Source organism: Meles meles, chromosome 15 (genome assembly GCF_922984935.1).
Source record: "Meles meles chromosome 15, mMelMel3.1 paternal haplotype, whole genome shotgun sequence".
Classification (NCBI taxonomy): Eukaryota; Metazoa; Chordata; class Mammalia; order Carnivora; family Mustelidae; genus Meles; species Meles meles.
In genome coordinates, this window is record NC_060080.1 from 50,186,397 (window position 1) to 50,205,512 (window position 19,116).

Below are 19,116 nucleotides of genomic sequence, written 5' to 3' on the forward strand. Positions count from 1 at the left end.
TCCCTGGAGCTTAGTTGACCGGTCTGTGATACTGAGTAATCAGACAAGGGCTGGGTGGAGGGGTACTTTATAAATACCACAAGGAGAAAGGAGGGCTGCTCTTCTCTCACACGCTGCTGAATCTCAGGATCTCAGCAAGGTCATAGCCAGTCACAGCAAAGGAGCTGCCTGAGGGGTCACAGAATCGGGCACCGCACACCTGGGTGTCAGGCACACACTCACCATGACAGTGTTCCACCTGGGGGAGAAGAGGGCTGCTCAGGGCCTGCTGCCTTCATGCATGGACCCCCCTTTCCACTCCTCCCACAACACACACCTCAGTGTGGCCACTCTCTGGGCTTCTGCTCAGCTTCCAGATGTGTACAAAGGTGTCCTCGGCTGCAGAGAGAAGCTATAAAACCAAAGGTGGGAGGATGAGTGGGCATTAGCAGGTGCTGATGGGACGAGTATAGGCTGGAGTGCCTGGCCCAGGCACCCAGGGAGAGGGCTCCACTGAGAAGCAGACAAGCCTGTGGAGTCCCTCTCAATGTCCCAGCACCAGGGGCACAGGTACGTAGGGATGGAAGAGGAGACTGACCTTGCCCACCTCCGGAGCCAGGTCCAGGGCACAGATGGCCCGGGCGTGGGCGCTGATCTGGACGTGCAGAGTTCCCGTACTGGCCTCATACAGACGCACTTGCCCATCCCCATAGCCTGCTGCTACTGTCCCATGCCACAGCTGCACGGAAGGGCATGGGACCCTGCAAGGGTGATAAACCACTTTAATTTCCTCTGACCCCTCAGGAAGGCGTCCACCCCCTTCCACCTCACCTACCCAAATCCTGGAATTTGGGTCACTAATTTGAATTTGGGCCCTGACCGCCAGACAGACAGCAAGCCTGAGTTATCTGCCGTCACCACGTCAGCCACGCAGTCCTGAGGAGAAAAGCAGGATCAGTCCTTCCCTTCCTCCCCTGCTGGGTCCTATATAGAGGGCAGGAGGGGAAGGGAGGCAGCATTTGCATCTTTACCTCTCCAGGGAAAGGGCAAAATGTGGAGCCCTCATCAGCTGGATGTAGGGTTCCCTTGGGATGCATAAAGTGCCTCCCTTGCTTTCCTTAGAGTCTCACTCCCCAGACCTGACAAACCACGCATGAGGAGCGGGGTATATAACTGCCCTCACTGGATGGATGAGGAAGCTGAGGCCACAGTGTTATGATCTGGAGGTCCTGCAGTAAGCCAGTCACAGTCATGACTAGAGTCCAAGCCCCTGGACAGTCCCCAATCCCAGGCAACCAACATAGCCCCTGGGCCCAGCCCTGGATCAGGTGCAATGGAGGATATGAATGAGAACATACATACCCTGTTCTCAAGAGGTTTGTAATCCAATTAGGGAGATAAGAGTTGTCTTTGAGGCCAGTATCAATTCAGGGCTCAGCCACGGGAGATCAGTGGGAGCAGGAATAGGGGGACGGCTTCCTGAAGAGAGTGGTACTGGAGGTGGGCAGGACTTGGCAAGTCCAGAAAAGGAAGCTGCACACGTCAGAGTTGGAAAGTATCTTAAGACACCATCTGTCCCAACTCCTCAGTTCACACCAGTACTGAAAAGTGTTCATGAGCTATTAAATGTCACGTAAATGGAAAATCAGATTTTATCACTGGACTTGAGGCTGCTGAAGCCTGGGAAAGGGCAGCAATTTGCCCAAAGTGATCCAGCTGTTTAGCAGTGGAGTCAATTCTTAAACCCAGGTCTGCTGCCTGCCGAAGTGGGAAGGCTCCCAGGCTCACTGGAATAAGTAGGGGGAATCCACTCACCTGTCCCTGGGCAGGCTCGGTCGCAATGTCTGTGACTGATGTCTGGTGCCCAGCCAGCTCTTCACTTAGTACAATGTTGGGACCCTTGGCTGGGATGTCAAACACCAATACCCGGCCCGACCACGTTCCTGCAAGAACCAGTGCCCCACTGATGGCTTCCTGATCCTCCCGAGTCTCCAGCCACCACACAGAAACCTCTGTAGCAAACCCACCACTCACAGCTCCAACAGCTCCGCTCCTCCGTTGACTACCATTACTCTATCCTATCCTGCCCCTCTGAAGCCTGCCATGGCTTTCTGCAGTCTCTATAAGAGCCCCCTTCACTCCCACCCTTCCCTCTAACCCTCAAAACCTCCCTCAAACCTTCAGCATCATCCTGGGCAAAGCCCGCACCCCAAGCCATAGCACCTCCCAATGCCTTGCCTTTGGCCCCCTCACCCACACAGATGAAGCGGCCACTGGAAGCAATTCCTCGGGCAAACACAGCCTGTACTGAGTATGAAAGGGGAAAACTATTAGAAATAGCACCTCCGCTGGCCCCACCAAATACTCCCTACCCCCACCCCACTCATCCTGCAGGTACCTGGAGACGCATCTCCAGAGTCCAGTGCGTGCCAATAGACCATGACAGAGCCATCTGACTCGTACATCTGGAAGAAAAGAGCAAGGATGGGGGCACATCCAGCTGACTTTTGCAGAGCTATGCTGAGTAGTTCACATTCAGGTTAGCCTCATATAGCCACATACAGGTTAGAGTCTCACTCCCCTGAGCTGACAAACCATGTGTGAGAAGCAGGTATATAATCCTCGAAACAACTGTGGGAGTCAGGCCCTACTTTTATTTCCATCTAAGGACACTGAGGCTCTGAGAAGTTAATTAAATTGCCTGAGGTCATGCAGCTAGTAAAGGGGCAGGTATAGGAGATAGCACTTGGGAACTGGAAAAGATGGAAGGAATGAAGATGAGAAATAAGGAAGAGTCTACGGCCATACCACCCTGAACGCGCCCGATCTCGTCTGATCTCGGAAGCTAAGCAGGGTCGGGCCTGGTTAGTACTTGGATGGGAGAAATAAGGAAGAATGGGCTAAACGTGTAAAAGGTTTTAGGTGTTTAGAGGTAAGTGGGGAAGTGTTTACGGGTCTGGGGGAAGAGTTGAAAAGACTCTAGTGGGGGAGGATAGGAAGCTCTTCTTACCTGTATTCCTCTATGTGAGGTGAGTACCAGCAACACTCGGAAGGGGAGGACACACCAATGGACCTATAGGGAAATGGCCCAGAGTAGGAAGAAGTAGTCAGACTGGAGGACAGGAGGTCTCCAGGGTGGAAAATCAGAGGGTTAGGGAAGGCCTATTCCTGAGGCTTGGAAAGAAAGGACAGAGATGAGGACTGGGTTCAGCAACACCACTCTCAATTCAATGCCTCACCTGGGTGATAAGTGGAGGGCTCACTCCGGCTCCCTCCTTAGCGTGGAGCTGGCGCTGGGCCAAGGGCACACCCTCAGGAGCAGCGCTGAGAAGCTGGGCGCTGGGTCCATGGACTACCCCAAAATGTGTGAGGTTGCGGGAGGGCACCTGCAGCACACTGAGGTTATTGCACAGGGGTGCAGCCGAACCTCTAAGGGGAATCGGGCGCTCCCGGCGGAACATCCTAGCAGAGAAAGGCCCGAATCACAGGCGCGCAGAAAACACGACAGTGGTGATTCCTGCGGGAGGAATGGGGGGTGCTGTCGTGAGGCACTGAAGGAGACCACTGAGGTCAGAATTGATGGGGAACCCGAGGACTGCAACAGGGGAGTCGGGTGTGGGGAGGTCTTGTGGAGCAGGAAAGGGGTGCCCCAGAGCTGAGTCAATGGGGCGATGGGGGAATCCCAGAGGAGGAACGGTGATGGCACAGGACCTGGTGGCCCCAAGCGCCCGAGCGAAGGCAGATGAGGCAGGGTAGCCCCCAGACCCTTCTTCTCTCAGCTGGCTCCCCAAACCCCCCCGGCCCGGGCCAGAAGTCACACCCGCAGCCCCAGGGTCGCTTGCCTGACTCGGGGAATCGCTTGGTCCCTCCGAACCCGCCGCCACCATAGAGACGACGCACGCACGCACGGGCATTGGGCGGAGCCGAGCAACCCAAACGTGCTGAGCGCGGCGCGGTTGCCAGGGCAACCGTGGGCGGGGCGAGACTCTCTCCTCTAGGTCTGGCACTAGGTGCAAGGCGTCGCTGCTTGGGAGACGGTTAGGCGGAGGTGGCAGCATCAAGGAAGGGAAGCCGAAGCAGCGGCGTTGGAGCGACAGCTGCGGCAATGGCTCACGAAGGCTCGGTGAGCTTCAGCTCAGCTGGGGGTGGGCCAGAGTCCGGACTAGCATTTAAGGTCGGCGTGGGGAACCGTGGGTGGGCCCCACGCCAGCCGCCGCCAGCCTACCATGCGGGCGTACATGGCGACCAAGGAAGCCAAGTCGGTTTTGGGCAGAAAATCTGCACCTGCACCACGCACACTAACACGCTTTGTCACACTCGGAACCTGAGGGAAAAAGTCAAATGTATGGTTCAGTGCCCAAGAATGGGAACTGACTTTGGAAGCAGCGAAGGCATGTAATAAGTCTCTTACACTGAGGCACCCATTCAAATGGATAAGCCAGAATTGGTCAGGCACTGGGGAGAGGTGTTTCTAAATAAACTCCCATTCAAGGATTTTAGGAGGAAGGAATGGGTTAAACAACAGCTCTGAGACTGCATTTGAAAGTAAAGTTGTTTAAAAGCCAAGACTTTTTAAAAAAATTATTTTTATTTGAGAGAGAGCGAGAGAGCCCACGCGAGACAGGGAGTTGTGGAGGGGCAGAGGGAGAGGGAGAGAGAAAATCTCAAGCGGACTCCCCACTGACTGGGAGCTCCATGCAGGGGCTTGATCTCACCACTACGAGATCATGACCAGAGCCAAAATCAAGAGTGGAGGCTTAACCTACTGAGTCACCCTGGTGCCCCCCAAACCAAGAAATTTTTAAATAAAACAGATTTGAGGAGACTGTGCAATAATAGCTCTGGCCTCTAGAGGCCACATCTAGGTACGGTCACCGTCTGGAGTGGCAGATGAGAGGCTGGGAGGGTAAGTCTAAGGAACTGGCTCTCCTCTCCCAGCCCTACCTGCCTGGACTGGTTTGTGAGCTATTCCCTAGGCTTGCCACCAGGGCTGTTTTCATTAGCAGAGAAAGAAAATGAGGCTTAAGGGGCTCTGAGTTCAGTGTAATGCTTAGATATGGCAGAGAATGAATTTGAGGGGACGTCTCATAGGAGGCAATAAGGTTGGGGTGAGGAGGTAAAGAGTGGGAAGATTACCTTTAGAGGTAAATTTTGGAAGGAACCAAGTGAAGGGAGACATGTAGGAAAGGAGGAGGCTCCCAAGAATCTTCCTATAAGCTTCCTATGTCCCTAAAATGAATTTATGGAACTAGTCTTTTTCTTTTTATATGATTTTTTTTTATTACAAAAGGACACAGACTCATTGTAGAGAACTTACAAGATAGAGCACAAGAAAGAAACATATCCACTGTGACAATTTTGATGTTTCTCTTTTCTTTAACCCCAAGGATTTCTTTAAGACCCCAAGGATAATAAGCAAAGGACATAACATTAAACAAAAATGGAACTGTAAATGACTAATAAACATTTGAAAAGATGTCCAACCAATACAACCAACCAATCCAACATATACTGATTTATACATCAGAGATGACACTTGGTATGTAATTTTGTATACTGTTTCTTTCATTTATCATTACTTATATTGCAAATTCTTCCTAAAATTATCTTTAATCATTGCATAATATTCCTTAGTATAGAAGGCACACAATTAGCCATATATTCTCTTTTTGTTAGATAGATATTTTCAATATTCTGCTATTATAAATGACAGCAGAGGGTCTATGTTGGAGGATATAATTTTATTTTCATTTCATGATGTGCCTTTGGATGTGTTCATAAAATTGCAATTGATATTTCTGAAGGTTGGACATCTTTTCAAATGTTTATTAGTCATTTACAGTTCCATTTTTGTGTAATGTTATGTCCTTTGCTTATTATCCTTGGGGTCTTATGATTTTAATTTTTATATGGGTTTTTAATATACTTGAGGATATTTATCCTTTTTCATATTTGTTGCAATTTTTTTTATTTTGGAAAGCAGGATAAAGTCAGGCTAGAGTCAGACAGACCTACATATGAATTATGACTTCACTACTTCCTTGCTGTGTGATCTGGGCAAATTCTGTAAAATGAGGATAAAAATAGTATGTAGTCTAAAAATGTAGGACTTGAGTCAGTGTTTGTAACTGATATGCTTAGGTGCCGGTAAATGGTAACTACTGCCAACCTGTAATTAGAAGTGTCTTAAAAATAAGTACAGGAAGGGTTGCCTGGGTGGCTCAGTCATTAAGCGTCTGCCTGCTGTCTCTTTCTGTCAAATAAATGAATAAAATAAAAATTTTTTAAAAGTACAGGAAAAGTTTGCCTACATGTATATAACTCTCTAGCTATTTCTTTATTATTTATTTTTTTAAAAGATTTTATTTATTTGACATAGAGAGAGAGATCACAAGTAGGCAGAGAGGCAGGCGCAGAGAGAGAGGGCAGCAGGCTCCCTGCTGAGCGGAGAGCCCGATGTGGGGCTCAATCCCAGGACCCTGGGATCATGACCTGCGCCGAAGGCAGAGGCTTAACCCACTGAGCCACCCAGGCATCCTCTTTATTATTTCTTACATAATTTTTATGCTTCAGCAGTTTCTTCTCACCCAGAGATTATATGACAATTTAATCTATTTTTTCCTACATTTTATTTTTTGCTTATATTTTTGTTTCGTGTGTGTGTGTGTGTGTGTATGTGTATTTAATACATTATTTAGATGTGTGTTGTAAAATGAGCATCTAAGTTGATTTGTGGGAGAGAAGGAGACTAGTGTTCTTTAAAGACTAACCATTTATTGACTTATCCTTAATTTTTTGAACTCTCAAGAACTTTGAACCTTTTGAACTAGTGCCAATAGCAGAGACTGCGGTGTTAGACCTCTACATAGCCAGGGTGTACTCTGTAATCTCAAGCAAGCACTGGTTAACTTGTGTCCTTCCAGTTCCTTTGTAAAATGGGTTTAGTGAGCTGTCATGAAAATTAAATTAGCAGGGTTCCTGGGTGGCTCAGATGGTTAAGCATCTGCCTTTGGCTCAAGTCATGATCCCAGAGTCCTGGGATCAAGCCCGCATCCAGCTCCCTGCTTGGCGGGGAGCCTGCCTCTCCCTCTACTGCCCCCCCCCACTTGTGCTCTCTCACTCTATCAAATAAATAAATAAAATCTTTAAAAACATTTTTAAAAATGAAAATTGAATTAGTTAGGCCAGAGGTGCCAGGCTGGCTCAGTCAGTTAAGCCTCCTACTCTTGATTTGAGCTCAGGTCATAATCTCAGGGTCCAGAGATCAAGCCCCATGTCCAACTCCCCACTCTGCAGGGACTCTCCTTGAAAGATTTTCTCCTCCTGCCCCTCCCCCCCAAATAAATAAATAAATTTTTTAATGATTTTATTTATTTATTTGACAGAGAGAGACATAGTGAAAAGGAAACATAAGCAGGGGGAGTGGGAGAGGGAGAAGCAGGCTTCCCACCAAGCAGAGAACCCGACGCAGGGCCCAATCCCAGGAACCCAGGATCATGATCCAAGCCAAAGGCAGACGCCCAATGACTGAGCCACCCAGGCACCCCTAAATAGATAAATCTTTAAAAAGTAAATTAGTAAGGTCAAACATCTAAAATAAATTTGACATGTAGTAGGCTGTTAGTAAATTATTCCTTTCAAAAGGCTTTTCCTTCCTACTGGACAGCTTGAGAAAGCGTCCTCCTAGTCTATAGCTGCTTCTCCATTCCACTTCTCTGTTTCCTGCCCTGATTGCCCTTTTCTTTCCTCACAGAGGCAGGAGAGACAGGTCCGGGACCGTGGGGTGACCCGATCCAAGGCAGAAAAGGCGCGGCCCCCTACAGTGCAGGCGCCACAGGTGGACATTGTGCCTGGGCGGCTCACGGAGGCTGAATGGATGGCACTCATGGCTCTAGAGGAGGGAGAGGATGTTGTAGGAGACATCTTGGCTGATCTGCTGGCACGAGTCATGGACTCCGCTTTCAAAGTCTACTTGACCCAGCAGGTGGGCCTGGATCCAGGTTCTCCAGACCCATCTCCACCCACACCCACCCATCCGTCCAGCCCTCCCTGGGCTGAGATCCTCTCTCATCTCCATAGTGCATTCCATTCACCATTAGCCAGGCCCGGGAGGCCATGCTGCAGATCACCGAGTGGCGCTTCCTGGCCAGGGATGAGGGAGAATCAGCAGTGGCCGAGGACCCCACGTGGGGCGAGGATGAGGAACCGTTGGCATGCACGACAGATGCCTGGGCTCAGGGATCAGTGCCTGTGCTGCATGCCCCCGCCTCCATGGGCCCAGAGGAGACCTTCCGAGACGAGGTAAGCCCAACCCCCAGCTCCATCTGATTCCCACACCCCGACCCTGAGCCCCACCGAGCCTTCTCTTCAGGTCCTCTCTGGACTCCTCTACCCTTAGTTCCTTTCTCCTCTTTCCAAGGTCTCACTACCCACCCTCTACCCTCTACTCCCAATGCATTTCCCTAGGACCAAAAGAGCGAGGATCAGATGTCTCTAGGAACACGGTGGATGGGGAGAGGCTCTCAGGAGCAGATGGAATCTTGGGAACATTCTCCAGAGCTGCCAGTCACTCAGGGCCCGCCACCTACTCCAGAGCTGTTTCAGGACACAGGGTCCCAAGGTCCTTTAGAGGACTTGGACATCCAGGCCAGAGACCACCAGGCCACAGTGGGGTCCTTGAATGCGAGCCGCCAACCGTCGGTGGAGATGGCTCCCAATGGCAGTCCCTACCCTTCTCTGGAGCTGTCCCAGGTAGCCAGCACCCAGGCCTTGGCCCAGGCGGCACAGCCTGGGGGCTCCCAGTTCTCGCTGGAGGACCTCTATTGTTGCACATCCCAGCCGCACCTATCTGGAGACTGGCTGAAGCTCAAGGAGGAGGACGTGCCCCTCATCGACGAGGACGTGCCCCTCATCGACTCGGGTGTGTTGGGGGTCGACCTCTCTGCGGGCGGCCCCACCACGCTCATCCCCTCGGCCTCATTAGAGCCACAGCAGCCTAGGTTGGAGGACCCGCTGAGGAGCCGGCCTCGCTATAGGATGGGTCGCAAGACTGGGGCACGTCTGGACCCCAGGCGCCTGCCGCGCCACTGGGTGCGCCCTCTGGCCGAGGTTCTGGTTCTGGATGCCGAGGCACGCCCCCCGGAAGCCTACCGTGGGCGCCAGAGGGTCGCGAAGACCAAAACTTCTGAGGCTCCCACCAGATCCCTAGCACCCAGACCTGGTGCCCGTGTCTCTCCGACAGTTTTCTTCTCTCTCCCGCCTAGCGTTCATTTCCCTGCCTTGGGCCTGGGCCCCGGCCTCCAATCCCCAACTTTAAGTTTAGGCCTACCATCGCCAGGCTTTGGGTCAAAGTTGCCTTTTCCCAAACCCGGGCTTGGCTTTCTTGCCACTCATCTGGCTTTCCCTGATTTGGCCCGGAGCCCCAGCCCCAAACTGTGGCCTGGTGCCAAGTGGCCCAGTGGCTGGGAAGGGGAGGCTGAGTTGCTGGGCGAGATATGGGCTGGCCGCAGCCGTGTAAATCCACAGGGCCTGGATCCCGTCGACCGGGAGGGTCAGGATCCTCGCAGGGGGCCATATACGGCACCCCGAGTCCTTGAGGCCACGTCCCAGGTGATGTGGAAGCCCATGTTGCTGCCTGACGCAATGAAGCTGGCTCCTGGTGTGAGCATGTGGAACCCAACCACCCAGGTGTTGCTCAGGGCTGCAGTACCCCAGCAGGAGGACAGGGAAAGTGGCACCTCTCTTCCCATTGAGCAGCAGCCCATCCAGACAGGCGCCCCAAATCCTCAGGTGTCTGTGAGACAAATAATGAAGAACCCAAAGCCCAAAGTGTGGTCACTCCTCCCCAAGCACCTACCCTATTCTGGGCCCTGAAGCTCAGGTGGTGCGTTCCTTCTTTCTGCTTGCCCAATAAACACCTGAGTTGCCTGAAGAGTTGACCTGATGTCTTTGTCAGTTTCTTCCAAGGGCGCTCAATCAGGAGCAGTTGCCCTACAATCCTAGAAGGATACAGAACACTGGTTCCAGGGAATGACCCCGTTTCCACCCTGGGGAGACCCTGCACTGGGTCACTGTTGCTCCCCAGCAGAGGCATTCTGGAAAACCATCCCCCTCTCCCCAGAGGAGTAGACATAAGGGCTGCAAGAGGGGTCTGTCTCAGTTGGAATCACTCAGTCTCCTTGCAGTAGGGGCTTCTTAAGCACACATTGATTAAAGACAGGGGATTTGCTATCTTGTTTCTCCAATACCTGCAATTCACCAATCCAGCTTAGAGTGCAAGTCCAAGTTTCACTTGGAGACAACCATCAGCCTATACACATTTCAAAGAAGCACTGGCTCTGGGCTAAAGAGAGCAGTGAGGCAATCAAATGTTCAAAACTTGCAATTTAAGGTGGAATTTACTCCCCAGTCCAAACAGCATGCTTGAGCAAATCTGTGAGTAGCCTCTTTAAATTTTGTGTCCTAGGCACTACCCCAGCCTGATTGCTAATTGGCATTCAGCTTTGGCTAGTTCCTCCCCAGTTTACCTCAAACACAGCCCAGCTTCCCTGGTGGCAGACCGCCGAGTCTTTGCTATGGCACTGTGGTCGCTGCTCAGCACCCTGGTCTGGAGCCCTGGGTCTGTTCTGTTCATGCTGGCTCTCCTGCTTCGACTAAGTGTGTGGTTCTGGCATGAGTCTCATCTTTGGGACCTCCAGCAGTGCTCCACAGACCTAACTGGGAAGACAGCAGTGGTGACCGGTGCCAACAGTGGTGAGTGCTCGTCTCATCCTGTGTGCCTCAGGCCCCAGTGGCGCCAGGAGGGAGGGCGGGGGTGAGGACCAGCCTCTCTAGTCACTCCCCAGGCTAGGCTACTCTGAAGCTGCTCTCGTCCAGGCATAGGGAAGGCTGTATCCCAGGAGCTGGCTCGCCGTGGGGCCCGTGTGATCCTTGCCTGCCGGAACCGGGAGCGTGGACAGCAAGCCCTGGCTGAGATCCAAGTAGTCTCAAAGGATAACTGCCTCCTGCTCGGCCAGGTGGACTTGAGCTCAATGGCTTCCATCCGAAGCTTTGTCCGGTGGCTTCTGCAGGAGTCTTCTGAGATACACCTGCTGGTTAACAATGCTGCAATCTGTGGTATGTTTCCCCTGGACTCGTCTCAGGAGCCTCCTTCCTGGTTCAGGGCCCCTAAAACAGGCATCCACCAAACCTAACCTGTGCACTCTGCTGAAAAACCTGAAATTCATACATGACTCTAAAAACCTGAATTCATACATGCCATGTTCTGTGGTATTTCTATTAAATGCCAATTTGTCTCCCAGATTTTGTCTCCTTCCATTACCTCACCTGTGTTCTCATCTCCTCCCAGGAATCCCCAAGACACTTACCCCAGAGGGCCTTGATTTCACCTTTGCTACCAACTATGTTGGGCCCTTCCTGCTTACAAATCTACTCCAAGGTAAGGAAGAATGGGGTGCCTCCCTTCTGTGCCACCCTTGCTTCTCCATTCTCCTGGCATTTTCGTGGCTTACTGTCCCCATAGCCACTTCCTTCCACTTGGCCCCAGCTGCTCACTGCGTGATGACCCGATATGCTTTCCCCCCTCACACAGCAGGGCAACCCAGCTGACACAAGTCAGGAGTAGGAGGTTGGTAATAAAATCAGTGAGCCCCAAATACAACCAGCAAGAGGGTTTAAGATCCCACCTCTCCTTCCCCCAGATCTGCATTTTATTTATTATTTATTTATTTATTTGACAGACAGAGATCAGTAGGCAGAGAGGCAGGCAGAGAGAGATAGAGGAAGTAGGCTCCCTGCTGAGCAGAGAGCCCGATGTGGGGCTCGATCCAGGATCCTGGGATCATGACCCGAGCCGAAGGCAGAGGCTTTAACCCACTGAGCCACCCAGGCACCCCCATATCTGCATTTTAGCTAGACCAGTAGAGTCAGTTATCTCAACAAAAGCTTCTTAAGGGGAGCACAAGACCACTAGGAACATAGACACCAAGAAGCCCTACTTCCTGCTCTCAAACAACTCAAGAACCACCAGGAATCTAGACAGAACGCATCTCTCTCTTGGGCCTGAGTCCTTTGATTTTCTGATTTTTTAATAGTTTCTGAGTAAGGAAGTTTGGGTTCTTCCTGGGGAGGCTGGGACAGAATGAGGGGCAGGTGACTTCTTCCTAATATTTTCTCCGGGACTGTGTAATAGCCTTTTTAAAATAAAATCAATTGTTTGGGTTAAGTAATATGTGTCCAAAACACAAAATTGAAAGTGTACAAAAAGGATTACATTTTTTAAAATTCTCCTCTCCTTGAAAATGAGCTACCATTCCCCTCTTGATAGGCAATTCATGTTGTCAGGATCTCATGGACTTCTTAGTGGCTGTTTAAATGAGCCCCAACTGGAAAGAGAACAAAGAGCAAGGCAAAACTCTATGGGTTCTCAAGTAGAACTTTCCCCCTTTTCCCCTTTTGACAAATTGTAACACCCTGTCTACACTTTGCCTAGTCCTATTTTCTCAAAGTGTCTTCTCTCTTCCCCTTCTCTCTCTCTTTTTTAAAGTGTCTTCTCTCCTCCTCTTTCTCTTTTTAAAGATTTTATTTATTTATTTGTCAGAGAGAGTGAGAGCACAAGCAGGGGGAGTGGCAGACAGAGGGGAAAGCAGGCTCTCCACTGAGCAAGGAGTCTGATGCAGGAGTCAAACCCAGGACCGCCCAAGTCAAAAATCAGACACTTAACTGGCTGAGCCACCCAGGCATCCCATCTCCTCCCCTTCTTCATTCTTTCTCCTGCTTGTAGGAAATCATTATTCACCACATCACTTGCTTAATATCCTTGGAAGGTATTTATCCTTTAGAGGAGAAACTCTAAGCCTGTTCTTTTCATGCACAGACCCCCTTCAGACTAAGCCTTACCTTCTCCCCTTCCTTAATCCATGCTCTGCTCTCTAGCAGACAGTCTGCAGCTATGGACTCTGTAGCTCTTGGACCTTGTTCCCCACCACCCCCCACCCCCGGCTCTGCTTTTGCACGTGTGATTGTTTCTATGAGGAATATCCTTTCCTGCTCTTTTAGCTGACTTAACTTTAGTTCCTCCGCCAGGACTCAGAACAGATATCACCTGTGCTGTGGATCCTGCCAATACCTCCCCCAGCAGCCCCTCCCCCCCGCATTTGCAAGGCTCCCTCCGCCCTTGTATACATTCCTGTTCCCTCATCAACACTGCTCCATGAGGATCTGTCTCCAACTAGGCTGTGAGCCCCTTTAGTCTTTATGTCACTATGTCTGCAAATCTCAGGTCTGTTTTCTTTAAGAATAATTTTCTCCCCAACAAATTTTAACTAAATACCACCTGTTCGGTTTTTCATTTGTGATTTGTGATCTAAATGTATGGCTCAAAATAGTTTTGGCATTTTCTTTTCTTTTTTTTTTTTTAAGATTTTGTTTATTTATTTGACAGACAGAGATTACAAGTAGGCAGAGAGGCAGGCAGAGAGAGAGAGGAGGAAGCAGGCTCCCTGCTGAGCAGAGAACCCAATGCGGGGCTCGATCCCAGAACCCTGGGATCATGACCTGAGCCGAAGGCAGAGGCTTTAACCCACTGAGCCACCCAGGTGCCCCAGTTTTGGCATTTTCAACACCGTAAACTCATATGTGACCACTACTATTTTTCACATTGTATATGATCCAAATTTTATATAGATATAGATATATAGTGAGGTAGTTCTTAAAAAGATTTAACTTATACTATTGATTGTAATTTTATTTTCGTTACCCTGGAAGATAGCTGGGTTTTTAAAGATTTTATTTATTTATTTATTTGTCAGAGAAAGAAAGAGAAAGCACAAGCATGGAGAGCTGCAGGCAGAGGGAGAAGCAGGCTCCCCACTGAGCAAGGAGCCTAATGTGGGACTTGATCTCAGAACCCTGGGATCATGAGCTGAGCCGAAAGTAGATGCTTAACCAACTGAGCCACCCAGGCCTCCTGAGAGCTGGTTTAAAACACACACACACACACACACACACACACTCACACACTTTCCCAAGTATCTCTACATACATTTCTTCCCCCTTCAACCCAGCACCCTCATGTCCTTAGCATCTGTCTTGGTGTCTGTCATAATCCAGACACCTAATGAACGTTTGTGTGACAAATATGCCAAAGATAGCTTTCACAGTGTCTCCAACCTCTGATTTTCTCTCTTAGCCACCAGTGAGGTGAAACATAAACAGGGATCAATTAAAGCAGCTCCAACAGACAAGTGGAAGAAAAGCAAGGGAAAAATCCAAATAATACAATAAAAGAGGAGAAAAAAACATTAGGAAAGCAACTAATGAAAATGAAGTCTTTGTTCACATTAAGCTGTCCTGTGCTTAGCCTGGGGAGCATGGGGTGTGGGGCTCAGTGACCCTATCTTGAAAGCCCTGGATGGTCTCTGCTCTCTTGGAGTCTCCTGGAGAGGCAGGCTGGGGAGTGGGCATGGGAGTTCACTCCAGAACTTGGATTGAAGGAGTGTGGTCCTCTTTTCACCCAGGGGCCCTACAACGGACAGGGTCAGCCCGGGTAGTGAATGTGTCTTCCTTTCGGCATGCACATGGCTATGTTGATGAGAAACATCTGACAGGGGCTGGGAAGCCTTTGGCCTTTAACCAGAACTACGATTGCAGCAAACTGCTCTTGACCTCCTTCACTGGGGAGCTTGCCCGGAGACTTCAAGGGACAGGTAATTGACTCTGACACACCCTAATCCTCCATCCCAGCCCCTAGGAAAAATAACAGTTTCAGTTCTTCTCTTTCCACTATTCTTTTATTTCTTTTTCTAGAAGACCTTTATAGATTTCAACACTTCACATCTCACCCAACATGTTCTGGCCATAACCTACTCCCAGTGTCCCCCAGTCCAGCTGTTAATCTCCCCCATTGGTCATCAGTGCAGCCTATAGTTCCCTCAACCCTGTCTTCAATCTCCTTTTCGATCTTTCCGACTCTCTTATCACTCACAACAGCTCTCTCCTCTCAGTATTCTCCCAAACCAACACCATCTACCGTGTTCACCCAGGGCTTTCCGATACTCCTGTCTCCTCACTGGCTTGAATATCACCATTTGTGTAAGTTCCAGAGGACTGACTTCCATGGCACCACCCCCAAATCTCTGGTTACCTCTGCCCCACAGACCTGGTAGGATCCTCCCATCGTTGCCCACTGGAGAACCACACTTACCCCTTTCTTCCCAATATCCTCCTCTCATTTCACTGTGCACTATACCCGTGTCTCCTCCTCTCAGGTGTAACTGTGAACTCTGTGGACCCAGGTGTAGTATACACAGAGATCATGAAGCAGTTCTCTTGGCCATACCGGTGCTGCTTCTGGCTCTTCAGCTTCTTCTGTAAGGTGGGTAGGGGAGGAGCCAGCTCAGCCTCAAGAGGGTGGGGCAGCGCTGTGCTTCTGTGTGTCCCCAGCAAGGGAAAGTCAGTTTGGCCTGACTCCCTCTCTTCCCCTCTATAGAACGTCAAACAAGGGGCAATCCCAGTCCTCTACCTGAGCTTGGCAAAGGAGCTGGATGGTGTTTCTGGAAAACATTTTAGCAGTTCCTGTATGATAACTCTTCCTGCTAAAACTGCTCGGGATCCTCAAGTGGCCCAAAGCCTCTGGAATGCCACAGTCCAGCTAACAAACCTAGAGAAGATGGACTGACCCTTTGCGACCCCTGCCCTAACTTGCCGTCCTCACAGGCTCCCAGCCCTCCTCTGATCATGCCTTTTGTTTATTGGTTTCAAGCATCAATCATCTTGTCCCGGTAACAATCACTTGCTCTTCCTACAGGCTCAGGGCCATGAAAGCTCAGATTAGCCAGAGGATTGTTTCAGCTTCTAATTTCCTGCCAGTTCTCTGATGGAAGTATTCATCCTGTGGCCCCTAGGATCTTCAAACCTATAGAGTCCCACTTGGTGTTGAGACAGAGTATGAGACGGAGTAACAAGCCAAGCAGCAAGATCAGTTAATGCAGGTGCTGGGAGCCCATTGTTTTTCTCCCAGGGTCTTTGTTCAGCCATATACATTTGGGATTCAGCTCTTCAAATTTCACATGCACAGAAACCCTTCTGTGATTCCATTGTATCTACTATTTAATTCTTCCCAATATCTTTACAAAATTTTATCCATAAAGATATTACACTGGTTTTATTACATTTAATTCAGGTACTACAATTTGATGCTATTGTGAATGATGCTTTAACCTTTGTGTGCTGATTGTCTGTTGAATGACTGTAATAAATTATCTAAGTTTCATGAATTATCTGTAGGTGCTTTGGTTTTTCTACACAGAAAATCACACTGTCTAGGAAAAATAACAGTTTTAGTTCTTCTCTTTCCACAATTCTTTTATTTCTTTTTCTAGAAGACCTTTATAGGTTTTCTAGTATTAAGCCAACCTTGCATTTCTGGTCACTGTGTTGTGTAGACATTGCTAAATGGAGCATACTCAGGTTTTTGTTTAGCACTTTGTACCGTGTTCATAAATGAGACTGGCCTGTACTTTCTTTCTTTTTAAATTTTATTTAAGCCATCTCTACCCTACACAGGGCTCCAACTCATGACCCCAAGATGAAGAGTCACACGCTCTTCCAACTGAACCAGCCAGGCACCCCTGGCCTGTACTTTCCTTTACTCATGTTGCCGTTGACTTGTTCACTGTCATGGATCTATTCACTTCATGAAATGAATTGGGGATTTGTGCTAGTCGGGAATATCATCTGAGAAGCAGACACTAAGCTGGGACTGAATGTACAAGAAACTCTTTAGGGGAAATGGCTGTGAGAGAAATTGGGAAGGAATCTGGGAGAAGCTGAGGGGGCCACCAGACTGGGATCTGAATCAGACCCTGAGTGAGGGAGGGGAAGAAGGCTGGTTGGGAGCCTCAGAGAGTAGTGGAAGGATTTTTTCCATTTTTAAACTCCCTCTCTTATTTTGAAAGTATTAGATAATCTATTTTGTTTCTTTAGTGTTTAATCAAAAAATTTCAACCTGTACATTTGATTTAACAGTCTCCCTTTCTTAAGATTTTATTTATTTTAGAAAGAGGGCTTGCAGCAAGGGTTGGAGGGGCAGAGACAGAATCTCAAGCTGACTCTTCAACTCCTCACCGAGTGCAGAGCCCAGGAGAGGCTCAATGCTCAAGGCTCCATCTCACAACTCTGACACCGTGACCTGAATTGAAACCAAGAGCCCGCCGCTTAACCAACTGAGTCATTCAGGTGCTGCAGACTTAACACGTACGTTGTCTCTTTAGTAGGTATTTTTATACTTCTTTCAAACAATACATAGATGTTAGAATTCTTTAACATTAACTATTCTCTTTGAATTTATATGCTTTTATAATCTGATATTTTGATGATGGTTCGTTTGTTAATTGCACAAATCAAATATATTGTTATTATTTTAAATAATTCATATTTGTGTAGACTTACCCACATGTTTAATATTTTCTTTTTTTTTAAGATTTATTTATTTGACAGATCACAAGTGGGCAGAGAGAGAGGAGGAAGCAGGCTTTCACTGAGCAGAGAGCTGGATGCGGGACTTGATCTCAGGACCCTGGGATCATGAGCTGAGCCGAAAGCAGAGGCTTTAACCCACTGAGCCACCCAGGTGCCCCAAATATTTTCTTTGCCTTCTCTTCTTTCTTGTGTCCCAGATCTTCCACCTGGGATTATTTTCGTTTTACCTGAAGTACATCCTTTTGTATTCTTCTTCTTCTTTTTTTTTTTTTTTTTTTGAAGATTTTATTTATTTATTTGACAGATAGAGAGCACAAGTAGGCAGAGAGGCAGGCAGAGAGAGAGAAGGGGAAGCAGGCTCCCTGCTGAGCCGAGAGCCCGATGCCGATGCCGGGCTCCATCCCAGGACCTTGGGATCATGACCTGAGCCGAAGGCAGAGGCTTAACCCACTGAGCCACCCAGGCACCCCCATCCTTTCATATTCTTGTCATGAGGATTTAAGGTACATAGAATTTTACTAAGACAGTCCCCAAGATTCCTACCTGCTGTGTGCACAATCTGTATAATCTCCTCCCCTCCAGTGTGAGCAGAACTCATGAATGTGATGGAATTTCACTCCTGTGATTACCTTATGTACTGACAAATGGGATTTGCTGATGTAATTAAACTCTGTCATCAGCTGACTTTGAATTCATCAAAGGGAAGATTATTGCCAGGGACGGGGGAGGGCTGACCTAATCAGATGAGCCTTTTAAAAGTGTTCAGGTCTTCCCAGAATTCAGAAAGATCCTCTTGTTTACCATGAAGAAATAAACTGTCACATTGTGGAGGGGAGCACCTGGCTTTCAGGAGTAGAAACTTTGGTTCCCCAGCCATAATGAACTGGATTCTGTCTTTGAGTCTGGGAGAGGACCTGGAGCCCAGATGAGACTGCAAACCCCCAGCAGCACCATGATTTTACCCTGGTGACACTCTGGGCAAAGGGCCCTACTAATATGTACCCAGAATCCTGACACAGAAACCATGAGACCATACATGGGTTCTTTCAAGACACTAAGTGTAGTGATTGGTTACACAGCAATGGAAGACTCGTATAGGAGCTGATGATAATAAACCTCAGTTTTATTGGCTTGAAAATGTCTTTTTTTTTTTTTTAAGATATTACTTATTTATTTGACACAGAGAGAGAGGTCATAAGCAGGCAGAGAGGCAGGCAGAGGGCGGGGAGCAGGCTCCCCCCTGAGCAGAGAGCCCCATATGGGCCTCAATCCCAGGGCACTGAGATCATGATCTGAGCCGAAGGCAGAGGCTTAATCCACTGAGCCACCCAGGCACCCAAAGATGGAGAGGTAACAGAATGCCACCCTTTTTTTTTTTTTAAGATTTTATTTATTTATGTATTTGTCGGGGTGGGGGGGGCACACAAGCAGGCAGAGTGGCAGGCAGAGGCAGAGAGAGAAGCAGGCTCCCTGCGGAACAAGAAGCCTGATGCGGGACTAGATTCCAGGACCCTGGGATCATGACCTGAGCCGAAGGCGGCAGCTTAACTGACTGAGCCACCCAGGTGTCCCAAAAATGGCTTTATTTCACCATTTTTGAGGGATCATTTTGCTGGCTAAGGAATTATAGGCGGGCAGGTGTTATCTTTTTAACCCGTT

At 49.0% G+C, this 19,116-nt stretch overlaps 3 protein-coding genes across 5 annotated transcripts; 2 read left to right on the plus strand and 1 right to left on the minus strand.

The window, feature by feature from the left end:
* Positions 1–35: 35 nt before the first annotated feature.
* WDR54 (WD repeat domain 54) lies at positions 36–3,873 on the minus strand. The gene is made up of 10 exons (XM_045978824.1): positions 3,822–3,873; positions 3,219–3,496; positions 2,990–3,052; positions 2,378–2,444; positions 2,233–2,286; positions 1,795–1,922; positions 815–915; positions 578–740; positions 317–391; positions 36–238 (listed from the first exon to the last, which is right to left on the minus strand). The coding sequence occupies exons 2-10, from the start codon at positions 3,438–3,440 to the stop codon at positions 107–109; spliced, it is 1,005 nt and encodes a 334-aa protein (XP_045834780.1). The 5' UTR covers positions 3,441–3,496; positions 3,822–3,873; the 3' UTR covers positions 36–106.
* A 37-nt stretch (positions 3,874–3,910) lies between these two features.
* Positions 3,911–9,869, plus strand: C15H2orf81 (chromosome 15 C2orf81 homolog). 3 transcript variants are annotated; one of them, XM_045978813.1, is made up of 5 exons: positions 3,916–4,102; positions 5,367–5,518; positions 7,733–7,963; positions 8,059–8,280; positions 8,446–9,869. In XM_045978813.1, exons 3-5 carry the CDS (start codon positions 7,856–7,858, stop codon positions 9,850–9,852), a joined length of 1,737 nt encoding a protein of 578 aa, XP_045834769.1. In that variant the 5' UTR covers positions 3,916–4,102; positions 5,367–5,518; positions 7,733–7,855; the 3' UTR covers positions 9,853–9,869. The 3 variants fall into 3 exon arrangements, with proteins under 3 accessions (XP_045834770.1, XP_045834768.1, XP_045834769.1); XM_045978812.1 differs by lacking the exon at positions 5,367–5,518 and having other exon boundaries at positions 3,913–4,102; XM_045978814.1 differs by lacking the exons at positions 5,367–5,518; positions 7,733–7,963 and having other exon boundaries at positions 3,911–4,102.
* Positions 9,870–10,468: 599 nt separating this feature from the next.
* On the plus strand, positions 10,469–16,253 carry LOC123925543 (retinol dehydrogenase 12-like). The gene is made up of 6 exons (XM_045978825.1): positions 10,469–10,731; positions 10,855–11,094; positions 11,327–11,416; positions 14,496–14,684; positions 15,246–15,352; positions 15,467–16,253. Exons 1-6 carry the CDS (start codon positions 10,554–10,556, stop codon positions 15,653–15,655), a joined length of 993 nt encoding a protein of 330 aa, XP_045834781.1. The 5' UTR covers positions 10,469–10,553; the 3' UTR covers positions 15,656–16,253.
* Positions 16,254–19,116: the final 2,863 nt, after the last annotated feature.